This window comes from Dunckerocampus dactyliophorus, chromosome 15, assembly GCF_027744805.1.
Source record: "Dunckerocampus dactyliophorus isolate RoL2022-P2 chromosome 15, RoL_Ddac_1.1, whole genome shotgun sequence".
Classification (NCBI taxonomy): Eukaryota; Metazoa; Chordata; class Actinopteri; order Syngnathiformes; family Syngnathidae; genus Dunckerocampus; species Dunckerocampus dactyliophorus.
The window spans coordinates 11566776-11579491 of NC_072833.1; the positions used below are offsets into that span (position 1 = coordinate 11566776).

A 12716-nucleotide genomic window follows, 5' to 3' on the forward strand; every position below is an offset into this window, starting at 1 on the left:
AAGCGGTGGGATTAAATAAGATCTGCTTCTTTCTTCTCCTTTTCAGACATGATGGATTGTGTTGAAAATGTGCTTTAATGTAAATCGTTAAGCATTTTCAAAATAAATTATACATTACCATTACATAAAAGAGAACAGCGTTCGAATAAACTTTAGCATGCTGATGGCGTTGTCAACTCATACAAGCGCAAGCTCAAATTGTGGAAAAAAACCCTTGAGAGTGCTGTCTTGCCTGCTCCGCAAGGAGGTTGTGTCATTGATGTATTTACAGTATCCAGCTGGAGGGGGGGGCGGAGACATATTCCCTTTCCCAAGCATCAACCTGTGGCTGATTTATGGCCTGTTTATGTTTTCCCGCTGGAGACCCTGACCACCGCGAGGTACTGGGGGGACAGTCTGACCTAAGACACAATAGCTTCGATGGTATGGAAATGTACAGAGAGAGGAGGAGGTGATATATTATTATTTTTTAACGATGACACAATACAAGATCAGTCTAGTTGGCCTTTCGTGAGTTCTGTCATGAAGGCACAGTGCAGTGTCCTGGAACTCTGCCATGCAGGCCATTTTTGGCCAGTGTCTTTCTTATGGTGGAGTCATGAACACTGACCTTAAGGGTGTCCAAACTTTTCACGAATGAGAGGGCCACTTTGTTAATTCATCTTGGTCAAAATATGCAAAGCAGTTAAACACATCCAAACTTTGTGATAGTTGGCAAAGAAATAAGTAACAGTAAGTATTGTTATATCTTGCAAAATTCAACATTTCAACATTTTCTTTTAACATTACAACTTATAAGTATCTAAATATGCCGCAAGGCCAAAAAAAAAGAGCTGCAGCCAACAATGGCCCCAGACTGCACTTTGGACACACTGCCTTAAAAGTTCTAGCGTTGTACTATTTTTGCATGGGTAACGTACACTGGAGTCCAATAGTTAACCCAGTGGTTGACATGTGTGTAACTCATTGTGGACCCCAGTGGTACCTCTATTTCTGACATAATGTGTACGTTTCACCTGGAGGATACATTTTGCTTCCAAAGAAAACGGACTCCTTATATTTCGTCTAACCTCCACCCCGCCCACGTGCACGCCTCCCCAAAAATATCCCCATTGTCATAGCCCATAACCTACCCCTTTCACCCCCATCACACCACGACCCCTCCACTTCCTCTTTCTGTCCCACTGTCCCAACCTCAGATTGGTGAGCACCAACAGGTGCCTGCCCCAAAGGCTTCCCAGTACAAACACATTCCACCCTCTCGTCACTCCCTGTACCAGCACCCAATCAGGCCCCAGTTGAGGTATGGTCCCAACCAAGCAAAGACAAAGGAGACGGAGCTGCCAAAAGGTAATAGATGACTTAGAGTGGAGGTGTGAGGTCTTTACCCACCTGGAGCTACTGAAAGACCCGCAGGTTTGTTCTTGCTTGCAACTGGATGCCTAGAGGTGGTCTTTGGTCTTCCACAAGAAGATGCCATGACGGCCACAAGTGGACCAAATCGGAAGATGATGAACCTTCAACTGCGGCTCAACCAACTCATCCTCGCATTCTTTTGTGTTTCTTTTACAGGTAAGGGTACTTCATGTTTTCATTGAGAGCATTTGAAGGATATTTGTGGGGATTTTGACACATTTGTGTGGTCATTTGTGATGTTGAAGCTGGCTTGCATTAATCTTCGCTCATCATGTGCAGAGGTGTTTGATGGGGTTCTTCCACACCACATCCATTCAAGCAGGTTGCATTCACGCTTGTGGTTTGGTATTCTGGTTTTTCAAAAGATGCGTACTTTGGTGCAGTTCACTCAGCGTTCACACTGGTGTTTTTGTCAAGGAACCAAAGGCTGCACAGTAAAGAACATACGCATAAAATAAGAACTTAATTGGGCAGTTTTTGTGATATCATGTGATGTATCTCATATATTCTGCTATATTTACCAGCTTAGATTTCACAAAAAGCTTCTAAAATATACTTTGAAAGTCGCACAACAGGGTTTGGATGATGGTGAACGAACCATACTAGCAGAGCAAACATGCCAGAGTTCAGTTTAACCGAACCAAAATGCACAAGAATGAACGCATCCATGATGAACTTTGCTTCGTGCGCTGGGTACAAAAAAGGGCCTTTCCCAAAGTGTTCCCAAAAATTTGGAAGCTTACAATTCTCCAAAATGTCTTGAGTGTAGAGCATGACTATGCTTCTCAACAAGAAGGTGCATTCTGTGACATGCACACAAAGGAAAGGGAAATAGTTGGATGCCGTTGACTTTCACCTTCGACCTCATGTCAGACAGGGAAACAAGCTTTTCTGCATAAAATTCCCAGTTATAATGTTTTTGTATAAAACCACCAAATCGCCTCCATGGCGGTGACCCTAAAGTCAGTTTCTTCTACTCCGAAACAACCTGTGAGACGGTGCTCTCTGGCACATTTAATGAAACATATTAACACGTCATTGTTTGATAATCAGAGTCTATTTCGGGCCCAGATGGCGATGGTATCCCAGACATCCCTTTGATCCCTCTCCCCTGCTGCATATCAATTACATTAGCTCAGTCACCTTTGCTACTCGTCGCACACCACCAGCACCTGCCCTGCTGACCGTTCACTCTGGGCGTCCTGCCTGTCCTTCTTTGTCCACCCCACTCGTCTTGATGGAACACATATTTGGAAAGAACGTCATCAGGGGATACTAGAGACATGACTTTGGATGATCAAACTATTGACTCTTACGTTGCAAAGATGCACCCCTCCTTTTTATATCTTATTTACAAATAGAATTGTGTTTGTTTTTGCCCAGGGGCGTCAGAAATAGAGCGGCAGCTCCATCAGAAGATCTTTACGAACTACAACCTGAAGGTGCGGCCCGCTCAGTACTGGGAGGAGAGAGTGATGGTGCGGGTGGGGATGACCCTTTCCCAGCTCGTCAGCTTGGTATCATTTACACACTCATATTTGCAAATGTATCTGCGCTAAAATGTACAAAATACTAATGGTTGACCTCGGATTTACAGAATGAGAAGAACGGAGAGATGACGACCAACGTTTTCATGAATCTGGTATGAGAGAGAAAGCAGCCGTCATCATCCGCTCACTCTACTGTCATCTTTCATGCACCACTAATGATCTCATGCTTGGTTCGCACCTTCATTGACACGCATCACGTAGGACAAATTGGAGTCTCTTATAGGTGCCGTAAAATGCGATAGGGCAGGGGTGCCCAAACTTTTTCCACAGAGGGAAATGAAAAGATTCTGAGGCCATTTTGCTAAGAATTTATAGTGAATGACAACACGACTGAACACAAAATGCAGTTTTTAAATGAAACATTTTATTATTAAGGGACTTTATTAAGGTCCATGTGTGAAAAAGTGCCCCCTAAATCTAACTGGTTGGGCCACACTTAGCAGCAACAACTGCAATTAAGCATTTGCTATAACTTGCAATGAGTCTCTTACAGCTCTGTGGAGGAATTTTGGCCAACTCATCTTTGCAGAATTGCTGTAATTCAGCCACATTGGAAGGTTTTCGAGGATGAACCGCCTTTTTAAGGTCATGCCACAGCATCTCCGTAGGATTCAGGTCAGGACTTTCAGAGGTGGACTTGCTGGTGTGTTTAGGACCATTGTCCTACTGCAGAAACCAAGTTGGTATCAGCTTGAGGTCACGAACAGATGGCCGGACATTCTCCTTCAGGATTTTTGGTAGACAGAAGAATTCATGGCTCCATTTATCACAGCAAGTCTTACAGGTCCTGAAGCAGCAAAACACCCACAGACCATCACACTACCACCACCATATTTTACTGTTGCTATGACACTCTTCTTCTGAAATGCGGCGTTACTTTTACGCCAGATGTAATGGGACACACATTCCAAAAAGTTCAACTTTTGTCTCGTCAGACCACAGAGTATTTTCCCAAAAGTCTTGGATCATCAAGATGTTTTCTGGCAAAATTGAGACGAGCCTTAATGTTCTTTTTGTTCAGCAGTGTTTTTTGTCCTGGAACTCTGCCATGCAGGCCATTTTTGGCCAGTGTCTTTCTTATGGTGGAGTCATGAACACTGACCTTAACTGAGGCAAGTGAGGCCTGCAGTTCTTTGGATGTTGTTGTGGGGTCTTCTGTGACCTCTTGGATGAGTCGTCGCTGTGCTCTTGGGGTAATTTTGATTGGCCGGCCAATCCTGGGAAGGTTCTCTACTGTTTCATGTTTTCGCCATTTTTGGATAATGGCTCTCACTGTGGTTTGCTGGAGTCACAAAGCCTTAGAAATGGCATTATAACCTTCTCGAGACTGATAGAGCTCAATTACTTTCTTCCTTGGGGCATTTTGTGTTCAGTTGTGTTGTCATTGATTAATATTTAAATTTGTTTGATGATCTGAAACATTTTAGTGTGACAAACATGCAAAAAAATAAGAAATCAGGAAGGAGGCAAACAGTTTAAAAAAAATATGATAATATATTGCAATTTACTACTAATCTCCACCCACTCCATTCATGCCGTTGTTTTCTGGAACAAACGCACCAAGGTGCTGAAACCAATGCACAGTGTGAATGCTCTTCCTGCCTGTTTGAAGGCAAGAGACGAGGAAAACAGACACACATGCACATGGCAATATATTCAGGCAGGCAAATTTATTGACTTCATTTTCATTAATTGTGTGATTAATTTTCTGAACGAGAAATCTTGTCACATTTTTGTCTCGCGAGATCTTGTTCCACGAGATCTTGTGACACCCCTAGTTATTACTATTAACATTTCAACGTTTTCTCATTGCATTATGCCTTTTTAACTTTTATTGTTGGTTTAATTTGAGTTTTCTTGTTTAATTGTATTTGGCCCAATATAGAACAAGCTATGGGCCATGTGGCCCGTGGACCGCACTTTGTGGCACCTCTGCATTAGAGCTAACACACCAATACCACACCAATATAAGGTTTTGTGAAGTCATCATGGCAGGCTCGATAGAAACGCTATTAGTGTATTAGGGCTATCAATTGATTTAAATATTTAATCGCGATTAATCACATTTTTGTGCTCCTGTCCACCTCTCTGAAAAACTCCAGGCTCGCACTGCTGGATGGTGGGTCTGTATTCATTTAATGCTTTTAATTTGATGTTGTTGCTGTCATAGTTTTTCACAATACATAATAAGATCAATTAGGTCACTATAATGTACATATAATGTACATATGTTTTTCTGATGTGTTGAAAATCTTTCCCGGTGACTAGCTACCACGCTGCTAATGCTATTTAGATTTTTTCTCGTCTTCAGTCATGGCCACATTGACACAAGCCCCAAGCTGTCCTCCGCTATGCCTGCCAGTAGCTAGCAGCTCGTAACCGTGAATAACTTTGGTCTTGTTGCGAGAGCCATCTGCCAGGGCTTTGAAGCTAAACTCACTTGTCAAAATACCCTTTTTTGTCCATTCCTGCTCAGCATTTGTTCCCACTTATATATACAGTATATATAAGATCTAGTTGTTACATGTTGCTCTTCCAAGGAGTGGAGAGACTACCGCTTGTCATGGGACCCAGAGGATTATGACAACATTAGTGTTTTGAGGATTCCTGCCAACAAGGTGTGGCGTCCTGATATCTACCTCATAAACAAGTGAGTGGCCCCCTCAACTTGGTCTCGATAACGCTACAAATGTGGAGAAAGTATGACTTATTACGGTAAATTTCCTTTGTTTTCTCCACAGCAATGACGGTCAGTTTGATGTAGCTCTGTATGTCAACGTCTTGGTGTACAATGACGGCACAGTCAACTGGCTCCCGCCGGCCATCTACCGCAGTTCTTGCTCTATCCAGGTATCCAGTAGCTATCCAGTCTGGTTGCAAAGCATGTTCCCCATGCTGAAAACTCATGGCCGCTTATGACCCCTGAAACCAATCCCAAGGTTGCATATTTCCCCTTCGACTGGCAAAACTGCAGTATGATATTCCGCTCATATACCTACGACGCCTCGGAAGTGGAATTGCAGTATTTTCTGGATGATGAAGGCAAGGAGATCCAGGAGATTGTCATAGATGAGAACGCATTCACGGGTGGGCGAGAGACTTCTTCTGCGTGTCCTGATCCATGTTGACGTTGAGCCATTACTTTTATTGTCTTTAATTCCACGTCCTGTGTTCGACAACAGAGAACGGGGAGTGGGCCATATGTCACAAACCCTCGAGGAAGAACATCAAGGACGACCTGTATGAGGACATCACCTTCTACCTGATCATCGAGAGGAAGCCTCTGTTCTACATCATCAACATCATCGTTCCCTGCATTCTCACAAGCGTCCTGGCTATTTTTGTCTTCTACCTTCCCCCTGGAGCAGGTCTGTCGCTGATGTCCAAGTCCAGCAAACACAATTCCACTTGAACAATCACTTCCTCGTCTTGTCCTCAGGCGAGAAGATGACCCTTTCCATTTCGGTCCTGATTGCCTTGACTGTCTTCATGCTCCTGCTGGCGAACAAGGTCCCCGAGACATCGCTGGCCATTCCCATAATTGTCAACTACGTGATGTTCACCATGATCCTCGTCACCTTCTCTGTCATCCTGAGCGTGGTCGTCCTCAACTTGCACCACCGCAGCCCAAGCACGCACATCATGCCCAACTGGGTTCGGAAGGTAAGTCCCTGATTGTTCATCTACAGTCTGGAGAATCCAAAAAGATCCGGTTGATGTCTACAAACAACCATATCTTCTATGATTTTGCCATTTCTAGCTCTTCATTGACTTCCTGCCAAAGTACATTGGGATGACCCGACCAGAGCCCGACGAGTGTCTGCTGAAAGACGAGTCTTGCAACGAAACCCCCGTACCCACCTTCAACGGACGTCAGCCCGGAGGGGAGTACTTCTTCCGCAAGATCAACCCCGATCTTGTCATACCCTGGAGAGGCAGGTAAAGCCACATTGACACTTGCAAAGAATCATTCACCTCCACACAAACAACCTCCCTGGACCGAGGCCCGGTCCCGGCCATCTCTCGGTCTGTTCCCAGAGCATCAGAGTCAAGCTAAGCCCTTTATCCTGCCCACAGTCGCCAGCGCCTAAGCCGCTGTTTAGGTTACGCATCAGGGTCTAATCTTGCTGAAAGTAGGTGGAGGGAGTGTGAAGATTTGTGTGGTGACGGTGGTACCACTTGTTATCTGAGTCAAGCAAGGTGTCGATCTTTGCAGCTCATTTATGGGAGTTGTGTTCATGTTTGCACTCTTATGCTTGTTATGGATATACAGTACAGTATGTGTGTGTTTCATTGCAACTGGCCAGTGTGTGTGTGCAGTCGTCCATGCGGGCTGTGGAATGAGGATGGCATGTAAAGCATAACCACTCTACTATCACTACACACACACACACACACGCACACACACACATCTCCTGGTTGCTTGTTCTGTTGTCGCTCCGTTTCTAGGCAACTCTCAGAACCTGTCAGAACTGTGCTGACGCCTGGCGACTAACGTTGCAGTACGTGCTGCAGGCTGCGGTACACGCCATGAACATGACACTATCCAAGTGCATGCAGACAGTGTGAAGGTGCCAGCTTGACAATGCACACCACTCTTTTATGATAGATCCTATAGGGCATTAAAGGATTGGGGAATACGGTTTGTACATGAAAGAGGCTAAAAAAAAATCCAGTGTAGGTCATTGTATGCTAAGCTATCAGAACAAAACATCCAAATCTTGGCTTTGTGTTATAGGTTACAAATCAAATTAGTGTAATATGTCGTAATACAACTCAATAATGAATTCATTTTAATTTTACAATCTGCCAATAACAACAAGATGTGGGCTGAAATTGGCCCCCGGGCCACACTTTGCATAGCCCTGCTACAGTATATGGCCGAAATAATATACTGTAAATATACTGTAATAAATAGAAATGCATGTAATAAGCTTCAATACTAAAAATTAAATCAGAGTACATACAAATAAAAGTTTTTTTTAATGAATTTAATTCAATTCAACTGGTAACGTAAATGTACAATCATCGTAGCTTTACACTAGAGGTTGAGACATACGGTGTAAAACTCATGACAGCAGTAGGAAGTGGAATATTTAGCACCTTATTTAAATGGTAACCAGAACCAACATGTGGTCAGAATATGTTGCTATGACTGTAAAACGCTGGGTCATGGATTTAAAATTATATTAGCATAATTGCTATTGATGCGTGCTAGCAGGTTAGCAACAGAATGTTGTTATGTTTTGTTTTGCTTTTTGGAGCAGCTGTGTGTGGGCGTGTGTGTGTGCGCGCGTGTGCCTGTGTGCGCAGGGGTTTGGCGTGGGGGGTGGGTGGTAATAAAACAAGCAGGTCAAAGGTCCCGACCCTGCATGCTGTGTTTCGGGAGTGTGCTGCCGCTGTCACTCAGAGCTCAGAAGAACCGCACACGCATTTGTGTCCTCTGGTGGACAGCAAATGTCACTTTGTCTCTCTTAAGGTCAACAACAGCACATGTATCGAAACAAATGGTGGTGGGGACCTTTTACAGTCGGCAGTGTCCCTTTTGTGAAGGTGTTATCAAGATCAAAGAGAACTATTTAAAGGTCGGAATACTGCTAATTAACAACATTATTTTGCCATTTTAAAACATGACTTTTCATGTATTGTTTGATTTGCAAACAACCAAATGGCAATATTATGTGAGCACATACATGTTCCATGTCTCATATCATTAAATAAGGTAACCAAAATATTAAAAACATTTTAAGTATGACTTCTGTAGTGTAAGGGTGCATTCACACATGTCATGTTTGGTTCCGTTAAAACATGGGTGTTCAAAGTGCAGCCCGGGAGGCATTTGCAGCCGGCAGCTTGTTTTTTATTGGCCCCCAGCACATTGTAGAAATAAAATTAAACCAAAAATGAGAATTTTGGTTTGGAATACACAAAAGCTGCCCAAAGTATTTACTTTATGCCTATGTTCTTTAGTGCGCAGCCTTTGGCCCGTAACAAAAATACCAGTGTGAACGCTAACCGCACTAAAGTGTACACCGAGTATCTTTCTTTCATTTTTGGACCAGATCAGAGTACCGAATCACAGCTGTGGACACAGCCTTGGATTCTGCAGCTATACTTAATGTTGTGTAGTGTGTGCTTTCACACCCTAACATCCTAATGTCCTGTGTCTTCTTCATCCTTTTAAGGTGTGACAGTCCTGTGCAGCTTCAGAGGCTTCCTGAAGCAGACGGATTCTGTCTGATTCTTCCTCCCAACCTGAAGTCAGCCATTGCCGCCGTGACTTACATGGCAGAGCAACTGAAGAAGCAAGACACGGATGATTCGGTGAGAAGCACGGCCCATACACGACATCCATTGAGCTCGAGTGCTTACTCTAGTGTGTGTGTGTGTTTGTGTGCGCGCGCGTGCGTGTGTGCAGATAACAGAGGACTGGCAGTTCATCGCCCTGGTGGTGGACCGTCTCTTCCTGTGGCTCTTTGTCGTCATCACCACGTTGGGCACCTTGGCCATGTTCTTGGATGCCAGTTTCAACTACACGCCAGACAACCCCTTCCCATAAGGGGGCGCCAAACCGCCCTTCATACAAACAATGCATCCAAGGGGTCATGTTGTTGCTTTGTACTTCCAACGCAGCTCAACATAAGACTTTTCCATTATCGTGTTTGTTATTATCAACAAAAATGTCGCCTATCAGTCATAAAAATATGTCATTATGTTAGGTAATTAACTTAAACGATGCTATGTGTCCATTATTTATGTTTAAAAGATAAGAATACACTGTAAATGCTAATAATGATAAGAATAGAGTGTTTGGCAAGTGCAGGTTGTGGTGTAGGAGTTTGCCCGCTAGAGGGGAGCATTGAACCTGCATTTCAAAGTACATGGACCACAGAAGTTCCATAGAGAACATAGAAGCAACTCTTTGTTAGTTGATTGCAGGGCAAAGTGGCAAAAACAATTACAAGCTATCTCTGCACTTTCATTTCCTTATAACAACACAAATTAAACGCTTTAATCCAAAGGTTTATGCACTACAGACCCAGCAGCTTGCTTTTAGGCACACAACAAAACACTCCAGGACATTAATTGGCTTCCAAAGTGTGTGATGTCATTAGCTGTTTTTCCTGCTTGCTGATGTGCAGCGACAGAGCGAGTGTTCACACGGTGCAAATATGTCTTTAATAAGAGAAAAGAAGGCCTCTCTCTGTCTCCAGAGGACCACAGTCCACTGGTCCCTGTCCCGCTTCTGGTTCAACACTAAAGTTACATAAGAGCCTCCAGCGAGGAGGATACTGAGCGTGAAGCAAAAGGGCGCCGTCCCCCTCATTTGTGCGCGTTTGAGCTTTTCAGGGAAAAGCCGTGCGTGGGTGCTTTATCGACATCGGAGGGGGCACTTGTGGGACTTCAATCACTGTATTCGCCCTCCTTCTCGTGCACTTCAACTCAGGAGGAGGCCTCAGAAATGTGAGGGGGGGAAAGCCCCATGAGAGAATGCTGTGAGTGCTCGTCTTTGGGTTGATTTAGCTTTTTTTTTCTGTCAGGCATTGAACAAGGGCTAAAGCAGCGAGACAAATCGGTGTTTACTGCTCTAATAAATAAAAGAAAAGTGGATTGTAAGAAGAAGGGAGGGCGGGGGGTGGCTTTAAAGTGCAATTTTTGTCTTCTGTGCAAGCCAAGAGGACATCATATAAATCAGGTTACCAATGGAGACACCACTGGAAGGCGCCTGGGACTGTCCACAGCAACACACACAACCTTCATGTCTTCATCCTTCCTATCAAAGCGTGGGTGAGGGTGGGGGGTGGGGGTCCTGGGCAACAATGAAGCATTTGTTGAGGCGAAAAGAGATGGAGGTGAGGCGGAGAAGGGGACAAAAGTTCAGCACAAGTCAGGGGAAGGAAAAATAAGCTGATGGCAGACCTTGGAATATCTGCTAAATCCACCCAGGATGGAGGGAGGGAGGTGAGCACGCTCCTGATCACCTGCCAGGCAGTTGGGGGGCCTTCAGGCATGCTGCTTATGACTTCCTCTCTCATTTTTGCGGTCTAGTGTAAAGCTGCGTCTATAAAGGTGTGTTTGGGTGTATTTGGTGTCGAGCAACCAAAGTCCAAAGTCCAGCCCAGCATTGTTTTTTTAATGGCCATACATTTTTTTTTTTAATCCAAAGATGAGGGGCAAACTGAAAAGAAAAACATAAAACAAAGCTATAAAATCAATACAGCGCATACTCCCATCGCTACAATATCATATGAAAGCAGAAGAATCTAAATAAGCGTATACTAGGGCTGTCAAAAATAACACATTAACGGCGGTAAAGGATTTATTTCATTGAATACATGTTTACCGTTGACGTATGCACGTCATGACAAGCCACCCCTCTCCGTGGTGACGGTGGACGGTGGAGGCAAGCATTGCATCCCCACAAATGTAAACAGAGTCTGACACTCTTTATTCCTAAATTAACACATCAGCAGCAGTGCTCAATTCCAACGCCCCATATAACATAGCAACAACTCGCAAACACTTCTCTCTGTTCAACCACGAAACAACACTTCCTCGTTCTCCACCGTGCGACATCGAGGTGCATTCACACACACACCCAACATCAACACCGCTGGACATCAGTGGTTAACATCTACTGAAGTTCATGCAAGCAATCTTATTTTTTCACGCAAAAAAAGAGCAATCATTGTGTAGAATGAAACGGTGGTATTTCTGACTTTTACTATTCTTACTGTACTGCTTTGAAAACTACAATACTGTTCCAAATACCTGTAACTCCAGCCTACAGCCGGGTTCAGAGGAATTGCAGAAAGACATGCAAGAGACATTGCAAAGAGTCAGACGCATTATATTATGGTGTGGACTATGTTTTAGCTTGACTAAAATTTTCAATGAATTTGTATCTGTTAATAAATACGTACAATAGATACAGTATGTTAAATATATACTGTATAATGGTGTCATGTCATTTCTCTTTCTCTTAATTAAATACAGTGAAAATGGGCATATTCCAGGCGTAACTGCAAATAATTAATCAAGATAAATTAATCTGGGAACTGTGATTAATCTGATGTAAAAAAAATAATAATAACTTGACAGCCCTTAAAATATACATCAAATATACACAAAAAAAAACTTTTTTAAAGCCACAAGTAAATGTGCAAGCACAGGTTACATTCGGTTTTGATGTCGTCGGCGTCAGTCGGTCAGTCCGAGGGGTGTTGACATGAGCGGGTTCCACTGCACTAAAAGCATTTCTTTTTTCTTCTTAATTTTAACACAGCTGAAATGTAATTTGCCTTTTAAAATATATTAAACGGCTTAGCGTATACTGACCTAAATTCGAGGGGAACCATTATGAATATTACATACCGGTAAATTATTATTGTGACTGCCTTATTATTATTACCACATTACTGTTTGATAGGAAAAAAATATGCTCACACTTCAGTCCTAAAAAAAAAAATTTGCTAAAAAAGAATCATATGTCAGTCAGTCGGATATCGTTTCATTCCCAAATTACAATGGATTTGTTTTAGTGTCTTTCATAAACAAGTAAAAGGGGAAGAATATCAGCGTGCCACACGCCTGAAGGTTGAATGTTCTTTCATTTTCACTTCCTGTATGTGTCGGGGTGTCCCAAAACTTTTGTCAATACAGTGCATTCTTGTCCTCAAAGTCAAGTGGTGACATTTTGTATCAGGAAAATGGCCGAAATATGCACTTTCCTGATCATTTGAAACTTTA

At 43.3% G+C, this 12716-nt stretch overlaps 1 protein-coding gene across 1 annotated transcript; it reads left to right on the top strand.

Annotated features, from left to right (window-relative positions):
• The first annotated feature begins 1314 nt into the window (after window positions 1–1314).
• On the top strand, window positions 1315–10296 carry chrnb1l (cholinergic receptor, nicotinic, beta 1 (muscle) like). Its single transcript, XM_054752535.1, has 11 exons — window positions 1315–1572; window positions 2800–2933; window positions 3014–3058; window positions 5507–5616; window positions 5708–5816; window positions 5906–6053; window positions 6149–6334; window positions 6406–6629; window positions 6727–6905; window positions 9152–9290; window positions 9385–10296. The coding sequence occupies exons 1-11, from the start codon at window positions 1479–1481 to the stop codon at window positions 9523–9525; spliced, it is 1509 nt and encodes a 502-aa protein (XP_054608510.1). The 5' UTR covers window positions 1315–1478; the 3' UTR covers window positions 9526–10296.
• The last annotated feature ends 2420 nt before the right edge of the window (window positions 10297–12716 follow it).